General features: G+C 49.2%; 2 protein-coding genes across 4 annotated transcripts in view; one reads left to right on the forward strand and one right to left on the reverse strand.

Annotated features, from left to right (window-relative positions):
• The window catches only part of ATP4A (ATPase H+/K+ transporting subunit alpha), a 108,998-nt gene extending 88,640 nt beyond the window's left edge, over positions 1-20,358 (reverse strand). The window contains exons 1-3 of one of the 3 annotated variants that reach the window (XM_047836740.1): positions 19,969-20,358; positions 9,615-9,745; positions 7,306-7,450 (exon numbers count right to left, since the gene is read on the reverse strand). The gene's annotated coding sequence lies outside the window, so the exon portion shown is untranslated. Of the gene's footprint in view, positions 1-7,305; positions 7,451-7,563; positions 7,850-9,614; positions 9,746-19,968 lie in introns of those variants that run through there. The other 2 variants (XM_047836739.1, XM_047836737.1) reach the window with 2 other exon arrangements.
• On the forward strand, positions 7,854-17,195 carry HAUS5 (HAUS augmin like complex subunit 5). Its single transcript, XM_047836795.1, has 19 exons — positions 7,854-7,986; positions 8,752-8,814; positions 8,907-8,939; positions 9,072-9,096; positions 9,707-9,812; positions 9,938-10,097; positions 11,186-11,255; positions 11,357-11,439; positions 11,965-12,022; positions 12,175-12,299; positions 12,502-12,565; positions 12,677-12,807; positions 13,034-13,196; positions 13,413-13,493; positions 13,595-13,740; positions 14,001-14,112; positions 14,213-14,345; positions 16,339-16,471; positions 16,632-17,195. The coding sequence occupies exons 1-19, from the start codon at positions 7,889-7,891 to the stop codon at positions 16,747-16,749; spliced, it is 1,902 nt and encodes a 633-aa protein (XP_047692751.1). The 5' UTR covers positions 7,854-7,888; the 3' UTR covers positions 16,750-17,195.
• Positions 20,359-20,448: the final 90 nt, after the last annotated feature.

Here is a 20,448-nt window from a genome sequence, read left to right on the forward strand (position 1 = left end):
AAATGAGTAAGATCTTAGGATCTAATGTATAACATGGTGGCTATGGTGAACAATACTGTATTGTATACTTAAAATGTGCTAAGAGAGTAGATCTTAAGCATTCTCACCAAAAAAAAAAAAAAAATAGGTGCGAGGTAATGGATGTATTGATTGTGGTAATAATTTCACAGTGTATACATCAAATAACTATGTTGTATACCTTAAATATGTTACATTTTTGTCAATTATACCTCAGTAACAAATAAAGCTTTGGTGCTAGGTGACATACACCTCTTGCTCTCAGCCCATTGGACATAGCTAATCTCATGGCCTCACCTGGTTGCAGGGGTCTCTGGAAAATGTAGTCTTAGACTGCACAGCCAATAGACACCTAGCTGGCTTTGCCACAGAAAGTCTTTCTAAGATGTTCTTTGAGCTGAGACATGGAAGCCTAAGTGTAAGAGCTGCTCCAAGAACTGTGAGAACAGGGTTCCCAGAGTAGGAATGGCAATCAGAAAGCCTTAATGCTGGAATGAGCTTGGAGATTCAAGGAACAAAAAGGAGGCCATTGTGGCAGTAATGTCACACATCTACTCTCCAAAGCAGGTGGGGTTCTCTCTTCCCTGTAAGAACCCTTGTAGGTGCTTATGAAGGTCCCTAAGATGACCCCCAATCCCAGCTCTCCTGAAGAGGAAATCCAACACTTGTCCTTTACCCTCAGTCTGACAAGAGATCTGCTCACAGGAATCTTTGCAGACATACGGCTGCCTATCTTTAGGACCTCCAACCCTCTCCATGCCTGGCTCTGCCCTGGGTGATGCTGGGGATACAGCAGTGACCAACACAGACCCCATCCCTGCCCTCAGGACATCTGCAGTCCAGTGGAGAAGACAGGCCAACCACCAGATGGGGCTGTGAATTGTCCTTTCATTTATTCTTTCATTCAGTGAAGTTCTACTGTTCATTTATTACAGTGCCATTCTGGTGGTGCGTGAAAGATGATAAACTTAAGAAAATATTAAGAGTACTGGGGAATAAAAATAAAGCATGGTAAGGGTGATTGGAAGTATTAGAGATAGGGGAGGGGCTATAGTTTGAAATAGAGAGGCAGGTAATGCCCCAATTAGGATCTGACTTTTACCAAAGACTTGCGGGACTTAGGAGAGGGAACCAGACATGTATCTGGGGCGAGAGTCTCAGGCAGATGGAACTACTAGTGCAAGGGCCTAGAGGGAGGGGCACATCTGATATTTCTGAGACACAGTAAGGAGGCCAGTATAGCTGAAGTGAAGTAACGTAGGGAATGGTTAGAGATGCAATCAGGGAGGTAACATAGGCAAGATCAAAGAGAACTTACTTTACGCTGAGTGACATGAACAGACATTGGAAAGGTAAGTGACCTGTGCCAACTCAGGTGTTAATAGTCTCTCTCTAACTCTGGAGGGGAGGAGACTTTGGTGCACAGGTGACGGCAGGGAGACTCATGTGATATTCCAGATGGGAGGTGATAGAATATTAGGCCAGAATGGGGAAGAAGAAAGGCAAATAGGAATTGCTGATGCATGATATGGGTGTAAGAGAAAGAAGGAATTTTGGCCTTGGGAACCGGAATCACAGAGCTGCCCTTGTCTGATCTGGAGAAGTGGGAGAAAAAGAAGTACTGGGGACTACACTGTAATGGTCATTCTAAGGTTTAGGAGCCAATGTTCTGGCTGCAGGCTGGTTCAGCAGTGGGCATGTGACCCTGCCTGAGCAAATGAAAATGGGATAAATGGTTTCTGGAGCTTATGGTAGAGAGAAGCAGCCCACTTCTTCCATGTTACCTTCTAAGACCACATCTTTCTCCTCCACCTCGGCTGGTGCAGGGTAAGCTGTTCTGCAGCCAGGTGGAAGAAGCTAAAGCTACTAGGATGAAGGAGGAGCCAAAAAAGAAGCAAGTGCGAGGAAGAGGAGCCAGAAACTGGGTCCCCAATAACATCATGATAGTCGCTGAGCCGTCAACTGTTTGCAGGCACTGTTCAAGGAGCCCATGCATGTTGTCTCATTTAAACCCCACAACACTAAAAACAGATATTATTACTGTCCCAAATTCATAAATGAGAAACTGAGGCTGCAGAGATTGAGAGACTTGCCCTAGATCATTTAGCCTGTGAGTGGTGGAATGAGGATTCAAACCCAATGAGTCAGACTGCAGAACTTTTGCTCATGATAATTGCCTTTCAGTGTTTGAGCTGCTGGATTACACCTCACCTGAACCAGGACAAGGCAGTACCTCTTTTAAATCACAGGAACCAAGATATTTCTTATTTGGGAGGAAAAACACTACACTGAGTTGGGTTTGGGGACATTCGTAACCAGAAAGAGGCTTAGCTGTGAGAGTCCAGAGGAGGTAATCCAACCAATCTGGGGTCGGGGGTAGGGGGAGTCAGAGAAGGCTTGCATGGAAGGGCACATCTGAGATAAGACTTAAAAGACTGAGGAGGAGGTAGCCATTGAAGATAATGAAGGGTGATAGAGGTAGGGAGCACAGCAGGAATAAAATCCCAGAGATGGGAAGGAGGGAGCCTTGACAGGTAATGCCCCAGTGAGAACACTATCTTCCTCTCTGGAAAGGTCTTAACCTAAGGATAAGTGTCCCCCACTCAGCCCAATCATCTCTCCCACCAGCCCTCTGCTAAGCCTCAACTCTGTCATCACCTGCCCCAGTTACCGGCCCTGGCCTGTCTCCTCCTCTGATCCACCATCTACAGAACACCCAGAATGTTCCTCCCACTTTTTTTTTTTTAACTTTTAATTTCATAATTTATTTAAATAAGTGTTTCAAATCTACAAACTGTGAAGAACAAGTCTAGCCCCCATGTGACATCCACATTTGGCAGATGTAAACATTTTCCTATACTTGCACCGGATCTCCTTTTTGAAAATTAAATGTTGTATGTACAAATTAAATGCCTCCCCCTTCTCCTCTGTTCTCTTCTTCCCTCCCTCCATCCCTGAAAGAAACCACCAAACTCATGTTGCCGTAAGCAAATTCTATGTGTATTTTGTACTTTTACTCAATGGATGTGGACACACTTGATGGTGTAGAGTTGTTGCGTTTGGGCGTGTAGTAGTCCTTAGTGACTTCTGCCAAATCTTTCCAGCTCTTCATCTTCCAAGACTCACCTTCTGGGTCTCTCACCTGGTCCAGTTGATGTTTCAGTTGACATGGTCATAAAAGGTCAATTGTTAGTAGGAAATTAGAGACAGGCTAGTCTAAAATGTGCCAGATGTTGATCACAAATTTTAAAACACTATGTCCAAGAGGCAAATGATAAGAACCCATCTCTGGGTATTAATGCTACTAAAGAAGGTTTTATCCCCCAAAAGTAGTGTCCTATAGATGACACTTCTTAAGCTTTAATATGCATACAAATCACTGATAGATTTGATCAAAATGCATGTTTAGGGGGCGCCTGGGTGGCTCGGTTGGTTAAGCGTCCAACTTTGGCTCAGGTCATGATCTCACAGTTCATGGATTCGAGCCCCGCATCGGGCTTTCGGCTGTCAGCAAAGAGCCTGCTTTGGACCCTCTGTACCCTTCTCTCTCTGCCCCTCCCCAGCTCATGTGCGCTCTCTCGCTCTCTCTCTCAAAAATAAATAAACATTAAAAAAAATTTTTATTAAAAAAATTTAATGCATGTTTTGATACAGTAAGTCCAGGAGTGGAGGGGCAAGGGATTCTGTATTTCTAACAAGCCCCTGGAGAATGCTGGTCTTTGAACACCTTGTGATACAGCAGCAATTTACAGACACTAATGTGAAAGCTTGAAGCTTGTCAAACAGGGACCAGGAGCAGAATACAGGTGATGATAATTATTTTGTCAAGTATATTGAACAGACCGAACACAGTAGGGGTACAGAGGGGACTTATATTTCTTCTGTAAGATGCCAATCTCACCTTTTTGTATCAGCCTTTTGGAGGGTAGAGACGAAAACATCCTCTTCTTATGTAAGAGAGGAAGAGGAAAGCCACTGCAACTTCCTCCGTGAACGACAGCTTGAGGTAACAGTAATTCCACAGGCATCCAGAGTCTCTGCTTAGAGTGTATCAGGGTTCCATCAGAGAAGCTGACCCACTGGGGGGATGGATAGATGGACGGATAGATAGATAGGCAGATGAACTGGGATTTAACCTTATGCAATTGGAGTTATGAAGCAGTCCCTAACATTGTGGCCTTAGGGTCTGATGCTGGCACTCGAAGTGCACAGGGCAGGCAGTTAGGAAAGGAAGACAGACATAAAGTGGGGAGAAACTCGACAAGGGGGCCTCTGCCCTTGGTGGTGTGAACGTCCACAGGAACAGCTGCCATCCTTCATTACGGAGATAAACCCACACCTGGCCCAGGAGCTGAGAAGCTGGGAGGAAGATCCAGGAAAAGGTGAAACAATTGCTGGCCCGGCTGCTGCCCTGTGCAAACGTGATGACCCAGCAGAGCCAGCCAGTGACAACCTGTGTGATCTGCAAAACGGCAGCTGCTTCACTTCTGCCCACCAAATCTTGCCCAAGACTCTCTATGGGTCCATCCTAATTGAAATCATACAGAGAAGGTAATTCCAAGATACAGGTCGTTCAGCCTGGTCAAGCTGACACATTACAAAGCCACAGCACAGAGACTGGAGGAGAGTGGTGAGAAGCTCATCAGTGACTGCCAGGGAGATGGTCACATAAGCAGCTTGAGTGGATGTTTCTAATAATTTCCGGGTGGCATTTCTTTAGAGTTGTAGGGGAAACTGTAGTAGTTATCTCTTATTTGGTTTTAGCCTTTCTTCCAAAACATACAGAATCCTTTTATGCCATAGCTTCAGTCAAGGTGTATCTGATTAGTTATCATTAGGTCATGGTTATAGATGTTTCATTAGATAATATTCCAACTTTCAGCCAATTCTCTTTTTTAATAGATTTTATTTTTCACGAGCAGTTTTATGCTTACAGAAAGTTACCCAAAAAGAAAGGAAAGTTCCCATATACTTCCTGTCCCTCCACACATATTTTCCCTTATTATTATTACCATCTTGCAGGAGTATGGTACCTTTGTTACAACTGATGACCAAGAGTAAACATTATTAACTAGAATCTATGCTTCACATTAAGACTCACTCTGTATTGTACGGTTCTGTGGCTTTTTATAAATGCATAATGTGATGTACCCACCATTTCAGTATCACACAAAATAGTTTCACGCTCCTAAAAATGCCAAGCCTCGGGGCGCCTGGGTGGCTCAGTTGGGTAGGCATCCAACTCTTGATTTTGGCTCAGGTCATGACCTCATAGTGGTGTGCACTGATGGCATGGGGCCTGCTTGGGATTCTTGGCTCTCCCTCTCTCTCTCTGCCCTACCCCGCTTGTGTTCTCTTTCTCTCTCACACACAATAAATAAATAAACTTAAAAAAAAAATGCCGAGCCTCACCTTTCCATCCCTATCCCCCACCTCATGATCTCCTGGCAACCATTGATCTAGTTTTGCCTTTTCTAGAATGCTATATATTTGTAGTCATACAGACGATCTTTTCAGATCGTCTTCCAAAGTGGCTGTATCATTCTGCATTCCACCAGCAATGAATGAGATTCCTGTTGTTCCACATCCTCGAAAGCATTTGGTACCACTTTTTTAAATGGATTTTAGACATTCTAATAGGTGGGTAGAGTTATCTCATTGTTTTAATTTGCAATTCCTTAATGACATGGTATTAGCAACTTTTCGTGCTTATTTGCCACCTGTACATCTCCTTCAGTGAGATATCTGTTCATAACTTTTGTCTATTTTTAAGTAGATTGTTTGTTTTCTTATGGTTGAGTTTTAAGAGTTCTTTGTATATTTTGGATACAAGTCCATCGTCAGGTATATGTTTTGCAAATATTTTCTGCCAGTCTGTGATTTATCTTTTTGTTCTCCTAACAACCAGTACTTTCTTTTTTTAATTTTTTAAATTTCACTTATTTATTTTTTAATTTACATCCCAGTTAGTCAGCATAGAGTGCAATGATGATTTCAGGAGTAGATTCCAGTGATTCTTCCCCTTCATATAATACCCAGTATTCATCCCAACAAGAGTCCTCCCTAATGCCCCTTGCCCATTTAGCCCATCCCCCCACCCTCAGTTTGTTCTCTGTATTTAAGAGTCTCATATATGGTCCCCCTCCTTGTTTTATATTATTTTTGCTTCCCTTCCTTATGGTCATCTGTTTTGTATCTTAAAATTCCACATGAGTGAAGTCATATGATATTTGTTTTTCTCTGACTAATTTTGCTTAGCATAATACCCTCTGGTTCCATCCACGTTGTTGCAAATGGCAAGATTTCATTCTTTTTGATTGCTGAGTAATACTCGATTGTATATATATGTACCACATTTTCTTTATCCATGCATCTGTAGATGGACATTTGGACAGTACTTTTTAAAGCCCCTGGAAAGGCTCATAGACAAATGGCAGACATGCTAATTGATTTTGTTTTTTAATAGCAAAAGACCCTACAAAAGGCAGAAGGGTGGCAATGTTTGAGAGAAACGGCACCTTTTGAGAATTAAGCATTGTGGAGTAGTAGCTGCTAATCTTTCTTCCAGGAAACCCACCTGGATTACATCAGCCCCTGGCACCCCCTTCTGCTTCTCAGCCCTTTTGAAGCATTTAGAAGCTGGCCTCAGCTTCTCCCCGAAATGTGCTATCTCAGTGGTGATGCCATCTCCCCTTGTCCCTGGGCCAGTGACTCAGCCAGTCCTTGGATGTCCCCTTAACTCCTCACACCCACATTGTTATCAGCATCTCCCCCAAAGCTGTCCCTTCTCTCACATCAGCATTTCAAGGTCTGCTCCATCTAATCCCCAGCCCAGAGCTGGGACCTCACCCTGGATACAGCCCTCTACAGCCCCGCCCTCTACAGCCAATCAGTCTCATGACCCACTCAGTGTCCTCCTCTCTTCTCCGCATCCCTACTTCACCCACCATTGCCCTCGACCCCCACACTTCATCCTGCCCCACCCTCGTCCCTCAGTCCCCAGCTTTATTCTCACCCCACCACCTCTCCCCTCATTTGTTTATTGAATAACTACTTAGAGACTTAGGCTTTATACTGGACACCGAGGACAGAGTAGTGAGCTGGGCATGCATGCTCGGTAAAAGGTCCCTGAATGCTGCCATTCCTCGGGGGCCTGTCTGAGGCTGAGTGGGCTCTCCAGAACCCCAGCCCCAGTATCCTGTGCTTTCAGGGGCGGGCGACAGACCTCGCACACTCCCTGCGTCCCCAAGTGACCCAGTCCTGCAGCTTATACTCTACCATCCCTACCTGGTGGTGGTGAGGCGTCTAACTCCCCCACTGAACTGTGAGCTCCACATGGGACTGGACCAGTCTCCTCCACCGCGGTGTCCCCAGGGCAGGGTCGGCAGCGTCGGCTCACGAATGTTATGGAATGGTAAAGACGAACGAATACCTGGAAGAATGCATGCCAGGGAAATATTAGGGTCCTGCTATCGGCCCCCTATCCCTCAGACCGGAAACACTCTGTTTCTGAAATCAAAAAGCATAAGTTTGGCATCTCCGCACCTGCCCTCCAAGGATGAAAGTCCCATCTTGTCAAGAAAATCGAGGGAGGCATTTGGGACCTTTTGCCTCTTGGGGACACTTGGTAGTGAGCGGGAGGAGGCCGGAAGCGAAGAGGCCTCACCGTTTCTCCACACCCCTTTCGTCTTCATTCGAAGGGACCCATCCAGGAGGAGCCAGACACGCAGGACTGCTCCGCGACGCTGAAGAGCCGCGAGGCCCCAGTCTGCTTGGCAACCGATGGCGTCACTGACGGCGCGCCCGTGACGCCAGAGGCGGGCGCCACACTTGAAGAGGGTGCGGGAAGCGGCCGCCGCGGCGCGCTGACATGGAGTTAGTGCAGGAAGCGCGGGAACTGGGCTGCTGGGCGGCGGAAGAGATGGGGGCGCCCGCGGCAGCCCGGGCCCCGGAGTCAACTCTGCGCAGGTGAGGGACGCTCTGACAGTGAGGACTCCATACCTTAGAGATAGTCTCCGGGGGTGAGAACCCCACCCCTCGCTGAAGACCCTCCTTCGTCTTCCCCACCTCTGCCCCAATGAGAATAACCCCCGAGGGCGTCCCCCTTACCCACCCACACACCCAGTAATATATCTGGGAAGAGGATCCCGGATTGAGTGAAGACCCCCCCCCACTCCCACCCCCCACCCCGTGAGACCACCCAGAGTGAGGGCGAGGCACCAGTGAGGATCCTCTGAGAGTTAGTAAAGCCCCCAAACTATGTAGAAGTGAGATCTTTGGAGCAAGACTGCCCCTACAGCACCTACCACCCCTACCGTCCCAAGCCAGTGAGGAGACTCCAGGTCAGCAAAGACCACCCCACTGGAGACTGAATCTAGAAGGGTGATGATCCATATCTGGTAATGACAGAGCAGTTCCTGGCAGTATACTCTCCACTCCCACCTCTGGAAGTGACCAGCGATAGCCCTCTCCCAGAGAAAGGAATCTCTGCACCACCAACCCCCCCCCCCCCAAGGGAATGAGAATATCCACACCCAGTGAAAAGCCCACAACTCAGTGACCAAGAATTCCCCAGGAAGGAATATCTCACCCCAAAGACTGTGGACACATCCCCATTCGCCCCAGAAGCGACAATTCCCTAGTAAAGACTTTCCCCACCACTGCCACCCTGGGAATAAGGATCCCCCAACCTTTGTGATGCCCCAGGCATACACTTACACACTGTCTCCACAGACTGTGTCTGGGCCAGGGGGCCGACATCTGGGCCTATGTCTTGCGGCATGTGCATAGCCAGAGGTGAGCCTGGCTGCATGAGGGAGGCTGTGACAAGGGAGGGGACACAGGCAAACCTCACAGTAACACTTCTTCCTTCTACCTCTCCACTGTAGGAATGTCAAGAAGATCCGAGGAAACTTACTTTGGTAACTGGTTCTAAAAGCTATTCCTTCCTATTTTCCCTACTCCCATCCAGCTGTATTTTTACCCGTAGCCTCACACCTCCTGTCTCCCCCTGGAAGTCCCGTCACCCGCTAACTCTGGCCTCATTTCCTCAGGTATGGCCACCAGGACAGTCCAGAGGTGAGAAGCATGTATTATAAGATTTTCTTCCATCCAAAAAGAGGATTTGTAGATTTCTGCCCTAGGCCCAGCTTCGTGTTGTGTAATGTTGGGGACGCTGGGTTGATCTGCCAGCTCTGATCTCGACACTCAGGGCTTACAGTCCAGGGGAGACAGGCATGAGCTGGATGTTGAGGGGACGTGGATATGAGGCATCAAAGCTGATGAGGGGAGATGGGAGAAGGGACTGGTTTAGGAGATATACTGAGGCCAATGGAGGACTTATTGTGTGCAAGAGGCCCAGGTGACATCTGGGGGAGGATTCCAGAAGACCTTGGGACTCCTAGATTTGGCTCTTCGTGGCGAGATGAGAACTAGGGCACAGCTGTAGTGTCATCAGTGCAGAGACAGGAAACAGGTTAAGAGGATAGGTGAGGCAATCCCAGGAGGAAGGAGGAAGACAGATGGTACCCTAGTGTTCTTCTGGGCCTAGAGAATCAGACACAGAAACTGCTTAGGAAAAAACCCCTGCCACCTACCTGTGCAGGTGAGGACACTGGTGTTCCACAAAGGGCAGCCAGGCCAAGCCCCAGCCAGGCCATGCACCTGACTCTGTACCTGATCCCACCAGGCCCGTCGGAAGTTGGAGCTGGAAGCCACTGTTGCTCGCCTGCGGGCAGAGATCCAGGAGTTAGACCAGAGCCTGGAGCTGATGGAGCAAGAGACCGAGGCTCAGGGTGACCTATGGGGCTGGGAAGATGAACAGCCTGGAGCTGATGGAGCGAGAGACCGAGGCTCAGGGTGACCTACGGGGCTGAGAAGATGAGCAGCAGTGCTGATGGCCACCCCATTTCTCTTACAGACATGGCCATGGAGCAGGCCCTGCAGAGCATTCAAGACACCCAGCGTCGTGCTCTCCTCCTCCGGGCCCAAGCTGGGGCCATGCGAAGACAGCAGCGTGGGCTTCAAGATCCCATGCAGCGGCTACAGAATCAATTGAAGCGTCTGCAGGACATAGAGAGGTAGGCCTCAGGTTCCCAGGGACCAGCGTTCACCAGGCCAGGTCCACAGACATTTTCCTTAGAGACCCTGACCCCTTCTTGGGTTCCACAATTCTGAGCTCCACTCCTTAGGATTTAAAGTCTGTGAGGCCAAGAAATTTTGTCACCTTAGCCACTTACATTTCCAGTGCCTAGAACGGTGCCAGCTGTATACCTAGGGAATGTTCTGGGGAAAGAACAGTAAATAAGGGATAAGTCCCTGCCCTCATGGATCTTATACTCTGATGCAGAAGAGAGAGATGGTAAATTAGGAAGCAAACTCTATAATTGCAGGGAGACATAAATGCTATGATAAAAAGGGTAGTGTGGAGAACGGGAGAGGGAGATGCTACTCTAGGTAGGATGGTCAGAAAAGACCTTTCTGAGAAGGTGACATTTGTGTTGGGGGAGGAATCTCCATGGAGAGGGGCACCAAGAGCAGAGGTGCTGAGCTTGGCATGTGGGAAGAACAGCCAGGAGGCCAGTTCAGCTTAAGTTACACAGGCAAAAGGGAGAGCATGAGATGAGGTCAGAGACAGTGACAGAGTGCTATGGAAGCATCGGAATTTTACTCTGAGGCTGGGTTCAGCCCTAGCTTGTCCACTTCTCTATGAACTTGGGCAAATGATTTAACTTCTCTGTGCCTCAGTTTGTAAGCACTGTAGAATGGGGATAATGTTAAACCTACTGTATAGGGTAAGTATGATAATTAATGAGTCAAATCACGCAGAATGCTTAAAAGAGTTTCTGATACCCACTGTTGCTATTCTGAATGTGGTGGGAAAACACACTGTTTTCAAGGGTTTGGGGCAGAAAGGTGACATGACGTGTCAGGTTTTAGCAGGATCGTTAACTACTAGATAGAAACAGACCACAGGAGCCAAGAGCAGAGGCCAGTGAGGAAGCTAATACAGCCAGGAGATGACAGTGGTCTAATTTTAGAGGTGGCCCCTGAGATCCAGGCTCACTGATCCCTGTGACTAGCCTTGCAGCAGGAGGAGACACAGATATCTGTTCTCCTAGCTCTCTTCTCCCAGGGACCCCCACCCCAACTGTATTTTTCTCTCCAGGAAGGCCACAGTAGATATAACCTTTCGACCCTTATCATCAGCATCCCTGGGACTGGAGCCTGTGGTCCTGGTAAGAGTCCTGGGCCATGGGGAAAGAGGTGGAGAGTCTGGGGTCAGGTGGGTGGGTGGGTCAGTCTGGGTTCCTCTCATGCCCCATCCTCTTTTTCCCAGGGTGATGTCCGAACAGCCTGTACCCTCCGGACCCAATTTTTGCAGAACCTCCTAGTTCCTCAGGCCAAGGGAGGCAGCATCCTGTGAGTGTCATCCAGGCCACACAGACCCTGCCAAGAACCTGGGCTTTGAGGAGGGAGTCACTTATCTGTTAATTCCTCAGCCACTGAGCCTCTGGACTATGTCAGCTGCAGATCTTGCCCTGACGGCTCCCAGGCTGGGACAAGGAAGAGACAAATCCATCACAGATAGTGACAACCAGGTGGTTAGGGATGTTGGAGGCGGGGAAGCCTGAGAAACTCCAGGTACCCAAAGGAGACACTACTCAGCTAAGGAGTCAGGAAGGACAGATTCTCTGGTGAGGAGGCTTAGCGAGGGTAAAAGGTTAAGAGAGTATTCTAGACAAATAGCACATGTGAAAGGCCCTAAGTCTAGCTAGTTGGTATAAGCAGGGAACTCAAGTCTAGGAGGCATGGACTCCTGATGGACTTGGTTTCCTCATCCTTAAAATAGGGACAATAGCCCCCACCTTAGGGGTAGTGGTAATCAGTAGAGGGAGTGTTGACATGATCTTGTAATATTCTCTGTCCCCTTCCCTAACCTTGCAGAACCCCTCGAGATGACCACTTTGGAGCTTCCTACCAGCAGTGGCTTAGCTCAGTGGAGGTGAGGGGGGCTTTCAGGAAAGGCCACACCTTCTGCCCCATGAGCGAACCTCAGGGTGCCAGAACCTAACTCTTGATCCCTGCCTCATCACCATGGGTCCTAGCTCACAGCCCTACACCCATCTAGCCCTACTTTACCCTTCCCCCCACTAGACACTACTGACAAACCATCCTCCGGGCCACATCCTGGCCTCCTTGGAGCACCTGGCTGAGGAGCGGGAGGCAGAGATTCGGTCCCTGTGCAGTCCAGATGGGCTCCAAGATACGGAGATAACCAGGTGTGAAGTGGAGTGCTCCTGAGGGCGGGGCAGGGCCAGGGGATGGCTAAGCCAGAAGACTCAGGGCCAGGCACAGTCACCTGCTGATGGGGATGGAGCTGAAACCCAATGATCAGTCTGGCAGGTGGGCTGACATTGGCCATCCCTGAGGACTCAGGAAGGGGAGAGGGCTCCTCCCTCAGCAGTTTTATCCCACCTCCAGGTCCCAGGCACCAGACCAGCCAGACTCCAGCCGGGCCCTGCCGTCCATGGTCCATCTCATCCAGGTGACCCCCAGGCATCCTTCCCAGGATTCCATCTCCTTCCCATCCCAAGCCCCAGTTAATCCCCTCACCCCCAGGGATCATACCCACCCTGACTTTATACCCCTGTCCCAGGAGGGCTGGCGGGACGTGGGTATGCTGATTGCACAGCGGGGCCCCCTGCTGAAGGAGCATCAAATCCTGACCCAGCGCCTCCAAAGCCTGATGGAGGAGGTGAAGAAATGTGCCCTGGAATCCAGCGAGAGGTGAGGGGGCTCTCTCAGCAGAGACTCTAGGCCATCTCTCTCCCAGAAGTCTCTCCCAGAATACTGGACTTTTTCTGCCCCTGTGGCTCCCAGTTCTGCCTCCCTGCTCTTCTGGTTTGTCTCCGTGTTTGTGGCTCCTTGTGCATCCTCATAGATCTGATTTCCCTCTTCCACTATGAGTCTTAGTCACCTTCCTCTCCCTTGCCCTCTTCTGCTTGCGACCCAGGCAGGCATTGGTGCTGGGACTCCGAGCCTGTGGCCTGTGGGCAGAGCTCAAGGCCCTGCGTGCTCAGAGCCAGGAGCTGGAGGAGGTGGCTGGGCGCCGGCAGCTTCTGCTACAGGAGCTACAGGCCAAACAGCAACGGATCCTGCACTGGCGCCGGCTGGTGGTGAGAGACGGGCCTCAGGGGAAGTGGCAGTGCTGCATGGAGGGCCAGAGAGAGGCTGGGAGCCTTAGGATCCAGAACTGGGCCTCTGGTGGTGGGGAGGGGCCCAGGATGAGTCTTCCAAGAGGAAGCAGGACCTGTACAAAGGGGCAGGCAGGGCCAGAAGCTGGGAGGTAGGAAGTAAAAGCAGCCCATCTCAGTGGCCTCATGGTTACCCAGGAGGAGACACAGGAACAGATCCGCCTGCTCATCAAAGGCAACTCAGCCAGCAAGACGCGCCTGTGCCGGAGCCCTGCAGAGGTGAGACGGGAGTTGAGGCAAGGTCTGGGTAGGGCTAGGGCTCCTACAGATGGGGCTGGGTGGCTCCAGGCTGCCCTTCCCATCCCTGTCCTTCCCCACAGGTACTGGCTCTGCTTCAGCGAAAAGTGGTCCCCACATCTGAAGCGGTGGCACCACAGTCCCAGAAACTGCTTCATTGTCTGGAGGAGGAAGCCCGGCATCTTCCCCACCTTCTGTTGGACACCTTGCTTCGGCACAGCCCTGGAGGGTAAGACTGGAGCCACCCCTTATATCCCCTCCCACCGATGACTATCACTCCCTGATTCTACTCCAGAAAAATAATCCCAGGCCCACAGTGTTCCCAACCTGCCAGACCTCGCCCACAAGTCCTCAGTCCTAACTCTGGAATCCTAGTCCCCAGACCCACCTCCAAGTTCCTGGGCCTCCTGAGCCCACCTCTCAGCCCCCGGAACCTCTGGGACCCAAGCCTCCTCCCAGTGCCCCACCCAACCTGGACTTTCCCTCCAGGTTACAGCCCCTGCCCACGGTCCTGCCATCCATCTACCAGCTGCATCCCACGTCCCCAAGGAGCTCCAGCCTCATAGTGCTGAGCCACAGATTGGGGCTGCCTGCAGGGAAGGTGAGTTTCTGTCCCCAGGACCTGTCTTCCCACTCCTACCCCCTCCCAAAATGACTGTCCTTCCCCCTCCCAAAATGACTGTCCTTCCCCCTCCCTCCAGGCTCCAGAACTGCTCCTCCCAAAGGCTGCCTCTCTTCGTCAGGAACTTCTGTTTCTCCAGGACCAGCAGAGTCTCCGGTCCTGGGATCTGCTCCACATGAAGACCAGCCTGCCCCCAGGACCATCCACCCAGGGTAAGGCCTTGCCTTCACAAGTGGCATTCCTGCCCATTCCCAGGGCCATCAGCCTCCAGAAGAAATCACAAACACTCAGTGCTGACACAGTGCCTACTGTGTGCTGAGTCAGCTTTAAGCATGTTCACAGCTTTCATCTGGACAGCAGCTCTATGGGGTTAGCACTGCCATTTGCCCCATTTACAGAGGCAAGAACTAAGACAGGAGGCCTTGGTGACTGCTTAGGTAGCAGAGCTAGGATTTAAATCCAGGCAGTCTGACATGTGTCTGTACTCCTAACCAGGTGACACTGCCTATCAAATTGCAAAGTTCTCATGTATCACCATCCAATAGGATACTTGAGTAGTTAAAAGCTAGGCTGTGGAGTTAAACTCTTCTTAGCCCTACCTATTCCCTGCTGTTGATCTCTTTGTACCTCAGTTTCCTCCTCAGTGGAGTAAGCATAATCATAGCACCTTACAGAGTTGCTGCAAAGACTCAGTCCGGTTACCCAAACAGGGCACTGAACAATGCACAGCATACAGTAAGCGCTATGCGTCTCTGGTGTGGTTGCGATCTTTTTGTCTGCACATGTGGAGTCTCTTTCAGTCCTTACCATAAGGGTGAGATTATTAAGACCAATTTACAGATGAAAATACTGAAACTCGGAAAAGTTGTTCATCACTAGATTCCCTCAACTAGCACTTGCTGGGTTGCTACTGGCCCCCCGAGCTCAATGGGGAGAGGACGCCCGAGCTGTCCAGCCCCAGGGGTCCCAGTGGTAGAAGCAAAGAGCGCAGAATCAAAGGATAAATAGGTGGAAGAGGTGTATTGATGAGAAATGAACCGAGGTGCCATCAGCAAAGCAGGAAGAGGCCATTTTCGGGCCTTTGAGTTTCAGGCTCCCTGCCTCCCCCTCCAGTGACAGGGAGCTGTGTCGGGAGCAGCCTAAGACTGGCACAGCATCGTCGCACCTCATGGGCATCTTGGGCTTTAGCATGTCTGTAACAGAGCATAGTCCCCCCTGTTCTGAAAAGCAATTTTGTTTTTCTTCTGCCTGGTTTCCTTCCCTCAAAAAGTGACCTCACCCTCCTTACTGAGGTCAGCAATCCACGAGTCATCCTAATTCCTCCCAGGTCCCTAAGCCGCCCCCCCACCTTCAACCTGTCAACAAGCCTTGTACGTTCTGCTTCAGAGTGCCCCAGTCTGCAGCCTGCCCTGCTAGCCTGTGGCTCAGTTACACCTGACTGCAGAAGTGGCTGAAGAAAGGGCACATGTCATGCCTGAGGTCAGAAGGCAAGGATGGAATGGAGTCAGGATTCAGGCCCAAGGGCTCTGACCACAATCCGATCTGTACTTGCTCTGAGATGGGCCTGTTTGGGCCTATGGAGAGGGACTAGACCCAGTCATAGTCTCCAGGGCAACACTGCTGGAGTGAACCTACAGCAGTCTGAGGAGGAAGCCTTGGGGTGGGGAACGCTGGGAAGGGCTTCCAGGGGGAAAGTGGTGTCTCGAATGGGTCCAGAGGGATAGGTGAGGGCTGATAGTAGCAGAGGTCACATAGTGCAAACCCTCAAGTACTGGCCTGAGGAGCTCAGACTCTCTCTTGGGGGTACTGGGGGGCCTTGGAGGGTTCCATGCAGGAGAGGGAAAGGATCAGGTTTATGCCTTAGGAAGATCATTCTGGCTGCCATGTACCAGAGGCATGGACCAGAATGGGAGGCTGAGGCCTGGAGCATAGGAGGGAGGCTGGGGGGGTGAGTAGGGAAGGGGGGAAGGGGGAGGAAGCTGAAGGATGGGCCGAGAACATTGATGGTCTGTCCTGGAGGGAGGAAGGTATCCGGGATGAAGCTTGGGGATGGTGGGCTTGCCCTTGAGATGAGGAAGTGGGAGGAAGGAGAGGTGTGGGAGAGGTGAGGTCAACACTAGGTGACTGGAGACTTGGTGACCCATTGGCTGTGAGACCCCAGGAGCCAGAGGACTCAGCACTGCCTCCTGGGTTTCTCACCTGCAGAGCTGCTGCAGATCCGGGCAGCTCGGGAAAAGGAGCAGAAAGAGAATCTGGGACAGGCTCTGAAGCAGCTGGAGAACCTGCTGAAACAAGCGCTGGAGCGAATCCCCGAGCTACAGGGGGTTGTTGGGGACTGGTGAGAGGGGGGCACGATGGTGGGGGCAGGGTCCTGAGTTGGGTGGACTGGGGAAGGACCTGGGGGTGCAGGCAGGGGAGGAGGTGTTGGGGGGGGGGGTGGAGGCCACTGAGTGTCTACAGTCCCGGGCCTTCCCTGTGACACTGTCCCCTTTCCCCAGGTGGGAGCAGCCAGGCCAAGCCGCCCTGTCCGGGGAGCTCTGCCAGGGCCTGTCCCTGCCCCAGTGGCGGCTGCGCTGGGTCCAGGCCCAAGGCATCCTGCAACAACTGTGCAGATGAAAAGGGGGCCCAAACAGAACTCAAGAGCTTCGTTTGTTCACCCCATCATAAGACCTTTGGAAGGGAGCATCGCCCAGATATATCAACCCACCGTCTCTACCCACACTTGCTGTCCCCCTCACAGGCTATTCTATTCCTCTCGATTGCCTTGCACCTGTCCTTTCATCCCATCAAAGCCAAGGCAGTGGGCTATCTGGACCCCACCCTAAGTCCCCCTGAAACTCCCCTCGTCACTTTCACCCTTAGCAAAACGTCATTGAGCACCTGCCCTAAACACTGAGGATCCAGCACTGAACGAAATGGACAGAAGTCCCAGACTTCAGGAAGCTGTTATTCTAGGACAGGGAAATGGACCCCTGGCAAGTTAAGCGGGCAAAATATCTAGTATGTTGGGAGGTAACTGCTCTGGAGAAAAATAAAGCAAGCTGTAAAGAGGTGCAACTTTACATAGAAGGCCACACACACTCTGTAAAGGTAATGAGAGGGAAGCATGTGGGTGTCTGAGGAGGGCTTGTGGGGGTCAGGGGTGGGAGGGAGGTTGCAGCTTAGCAACAGTCCTGAGCTCGAACATGCCAGTGTGAGGGTCAAGGAGACGGGGCGGGGGCGGGGGGCAGGGGGTTGTCTTCTAGTTTTTATGTAGTTTCCTTTTTTTACATCAAAATCTCTGAAGTCATTTGGAATTTATCCAAATGGATCCAATTCTGTCATATTTTACATGTATCCCAATAGCACTTCTTAAAATTCTCAGAGCAGTTGTTGCCTCTGAAGGAGAGGTGGGTAGCAGGGATCAACCAAGGAGGAGACAAGGGAACTTTGTAGAGTTGGAAGTGGATTATATGTTGAAGGTAATAAGGGTAGGTGTCAGAACCCATCTAGCTATACTTTTTAGATCTGTGCATTTCACTGTAAATTATTCTTCAATTTATAGAGTAAAACTACCCACCTATATAAAGTAAAACTTCAGGTGATCTGAGATGCCACCTCTTCATAAGCTAAGTTTCCATGATTAATCAGGCTATATTTGGACTCTCTCCAAGCCTATTGTCTGTCTGACTCTCATATGCCATCCCCACAGTGTTGTGATTATAAAGATTTTGAAATATGTTTTAGTATCTGAAATGGCTGGTTGCTGTCTTGCTCTAATTTTTCAAGGTTTCCCTCTTGCTAATTTTTTTTCCAAAATGAAATAACTTTATACCCAACTTACCTGGTTCCAGAAAAAATACACAGATGGGGGTTTTATCAGGGTTGCAGGGAGTTTACAATGAGGGAGATTTCACATCTTTGTGTCTTTAACATGTTTGCTTTACAATGTGCCACCTTAGTGTTCCCCCCCTCTCTTCGTCTTGGCTCTTAGCCAAGACTGAACACGGGGGGGCCCTTGCCCCCCCTCCCTGCTTAATCTTTCTCTGTAGTACGTCTTCTAATATACTTTATGTTCTACTTTATTTATCCTTTATTGTCTTCCAAACAGAATATGAGTTCCATGAAGGTGAAGTTCTCTATAAACTAGAAGTTGGGCAAACTTGCCTAAATATAATTCAAAATCCAGATGCAGTAAGGGGAATTACTGATGAAAACATAAAAACAAGAAAAAGAAGGAAAGGGTAGAAGGAAGGAAGGAAGAAAAAGGCAGAGGGAGGGAAATTTATAGACTAAAAGACAAGATTTTAAAGATTATTTTGAGAGAGCGTGCAAATGAGAGCAGGAGGGAAAGAATCCCAAGCAGGCTATGTAATGTCAGTGTGGAGCCCAATGTGGGGCTCAAACTCACGAGTCTTGAAATCATGGCCTGAGCCAAAGTCACGAGTCCAACGCTTAACTGACTGAGCCACCCAGACACCCCAAGACTTAAGATTTTAAAATTGGAACAATTTGAGCAACAAAATAAAGTAATACTGAATTACAACCCAAAGTATAAAATATGAGTCCATACTGATAAAAAAGATGTAATAAAAGGAGAATAGACAAATCTCCTGTGCAGAAGAATTACAAATAATTTATGTAAATATTCCATTCTCAAGGAGGTGGAATTTAACTCTCCACCCCTTAAGTGTAGGCTGGGCATAGTGACTTCCTTCCAAAGAGCAAGAAAGGGAGTAAAAAGAAAAGTATAGTGGAGAAACCTGACAAATGGTACCCCAGCTGGGAGATCAAAGTTAACACCAACAGTTATGTTGATAAAATGTACCTTTGATACGACATGATGAGAACTTCACTTTACTTCTGCAGCCTTTCCCCTCACCCCCACAAAATGCATAACCCCAGCCTAATGATGAGGAAAATAGCAGATCCCAAACGAGGAACATTCTACAAAATACCTGACCAGTACTCCTCAAAACTAACAAATTCATGAAAAACAAGTGTGAAAAATTGTCACCGGCAAGAGAAGCCTAAGAAAATATGACAACTACATGCAATGTATCCTGGATGCAATGAACGAACAGAAGAGCTTAAACACTAAGAAAATCAAAGTATGGACTCTAGTTAATGATAATGTTAAAAAAGAAAAAGCGTCCTATTCTCTTATCACATCTATGGTAAAGAAGCAAACAAAAGCCAGTATTTTAACAAATCATTCATTAGTGCTGATTTAATCTTGGAACTTCAAGAAACCAAGACAGCCAACAAAAGTTTTGACAGAAAAAAAAAGACCGACCAACCAATCAAACCCAATGTGCATACCTTATTTGTAGCCTGATTTTATACAAATTTCTTGAGGCAGAGAAAATTGAACAGTCTGGGTGTAAGATGACACCAAAAAAGTTAATTTTTTCCCTGTGTGTGTGTGCGCGCGCGCGCGCGCACCGAAATCCGAGAACGAAATCAGAAATTAATTTTCTTGGGCGTGAAAATAGGCCTTATCTGTTAAGACACACATCATGAAGTATTTGTGGAGGAATTGATGTCTGGAATTTGCTTTAATATACTCCAACAAGAAGAGGGAGGAGAAGTATAGATGAAACAAGGTAGAATATTAGTAATTGTTGAGAGGTACATGGAAGCTCGTTATATTCTTCTCTAGTGTTGTGTTTTTTAAATATTCATAATGAAACCTATTGAGGACTAGGAAGAAAAGGAGGGTTCAGCTGTGTCCCAAATAAGGACACAGAGACCAAACCTACACACGACTTTCTGAGTTGCCGCATTTTACTACTCTAGGCCTTTACGATTCCTCCCATCTCCATTTTCATCTAGCAAGAAGTCGTCAGGTGTTACCTTCTCCTCCTGGAGAAGGTCAGGCGCCCCCTATGAGCTTCCCACATCCTGTTCCTGGTTTTTCTGGGAGTCACCGGTGTCAGTCTATCCCAGTTGGGAAGGCTACGGTATTCAGCAGTCTCCAGCCTCAAACATCCCTGGGCTGACGCGGACTTCGATGCATTTTAAAACTTCCGGAACGAGCTTCAGTGGCACAGGCGGGGCCTCCAAACTTTTCTGAGCTCTCAAAGGCCCAGTTTCCTCTGTAGGGACGGGGCCAACTACTTTACAGCGCTCTCATTAGCCTTCGTTCCTCCAATGAAGGCGTGGCCACTCCATTTGCCTTCACTTACTTAGACCCAGGCTCTTCATTGGTTTGTTTTTCCCGCACTCTGATTGGTCTATATTCCTTCTGGGGGTGGGCCCTCCAGGTGTGGCCAGATTCTCATTGGCCTTGCTCCGAAGGCGAGACCCCGTTGGCGTATGATGTCATGCACCAGC

Source organism: Prionailurus viverrinus, chromosome E2 (assembly GCF_022837055.1).
Source record: "Prionailurus viverrinus isolate Anna chromosome E2, UM_Priviv_1.0, whole genome shotgun sequence".
In the NCBI taxonomy this organism is placed as follows: Eukaryota; Metazoa; Chordata; class Mammalia; order Carnivora; family Felidae; genus Prionailurus; species Prionailurus viverrinus.

Excerpts from the sequence above, each read along its gene's own strand:
- HAUS5 (XM_047836795.1), top strand. The coding sequence starts at position 7,889 with ATGGAGTTAGTGCAGGAAGCGCGGGAACTGGGCTGCTGGGCGGCGGAA. Across the intron at positions 11,440-11,964 it reads GCCAAGGGAGGCAGCATCCT|AACCCCTCGAGATGACCACT; the intron begins GTGAGTGTCATC and ends CTAACCTTGCAG. Across the intron at positions 16,472-16,631 it reads CAGGGGGTTGTTGGGGACTG|GTGGGAGCAGCCAGGCCAAG; the intron begins GTGAGAGGGGGG and ends CCCTTTCCCCAG.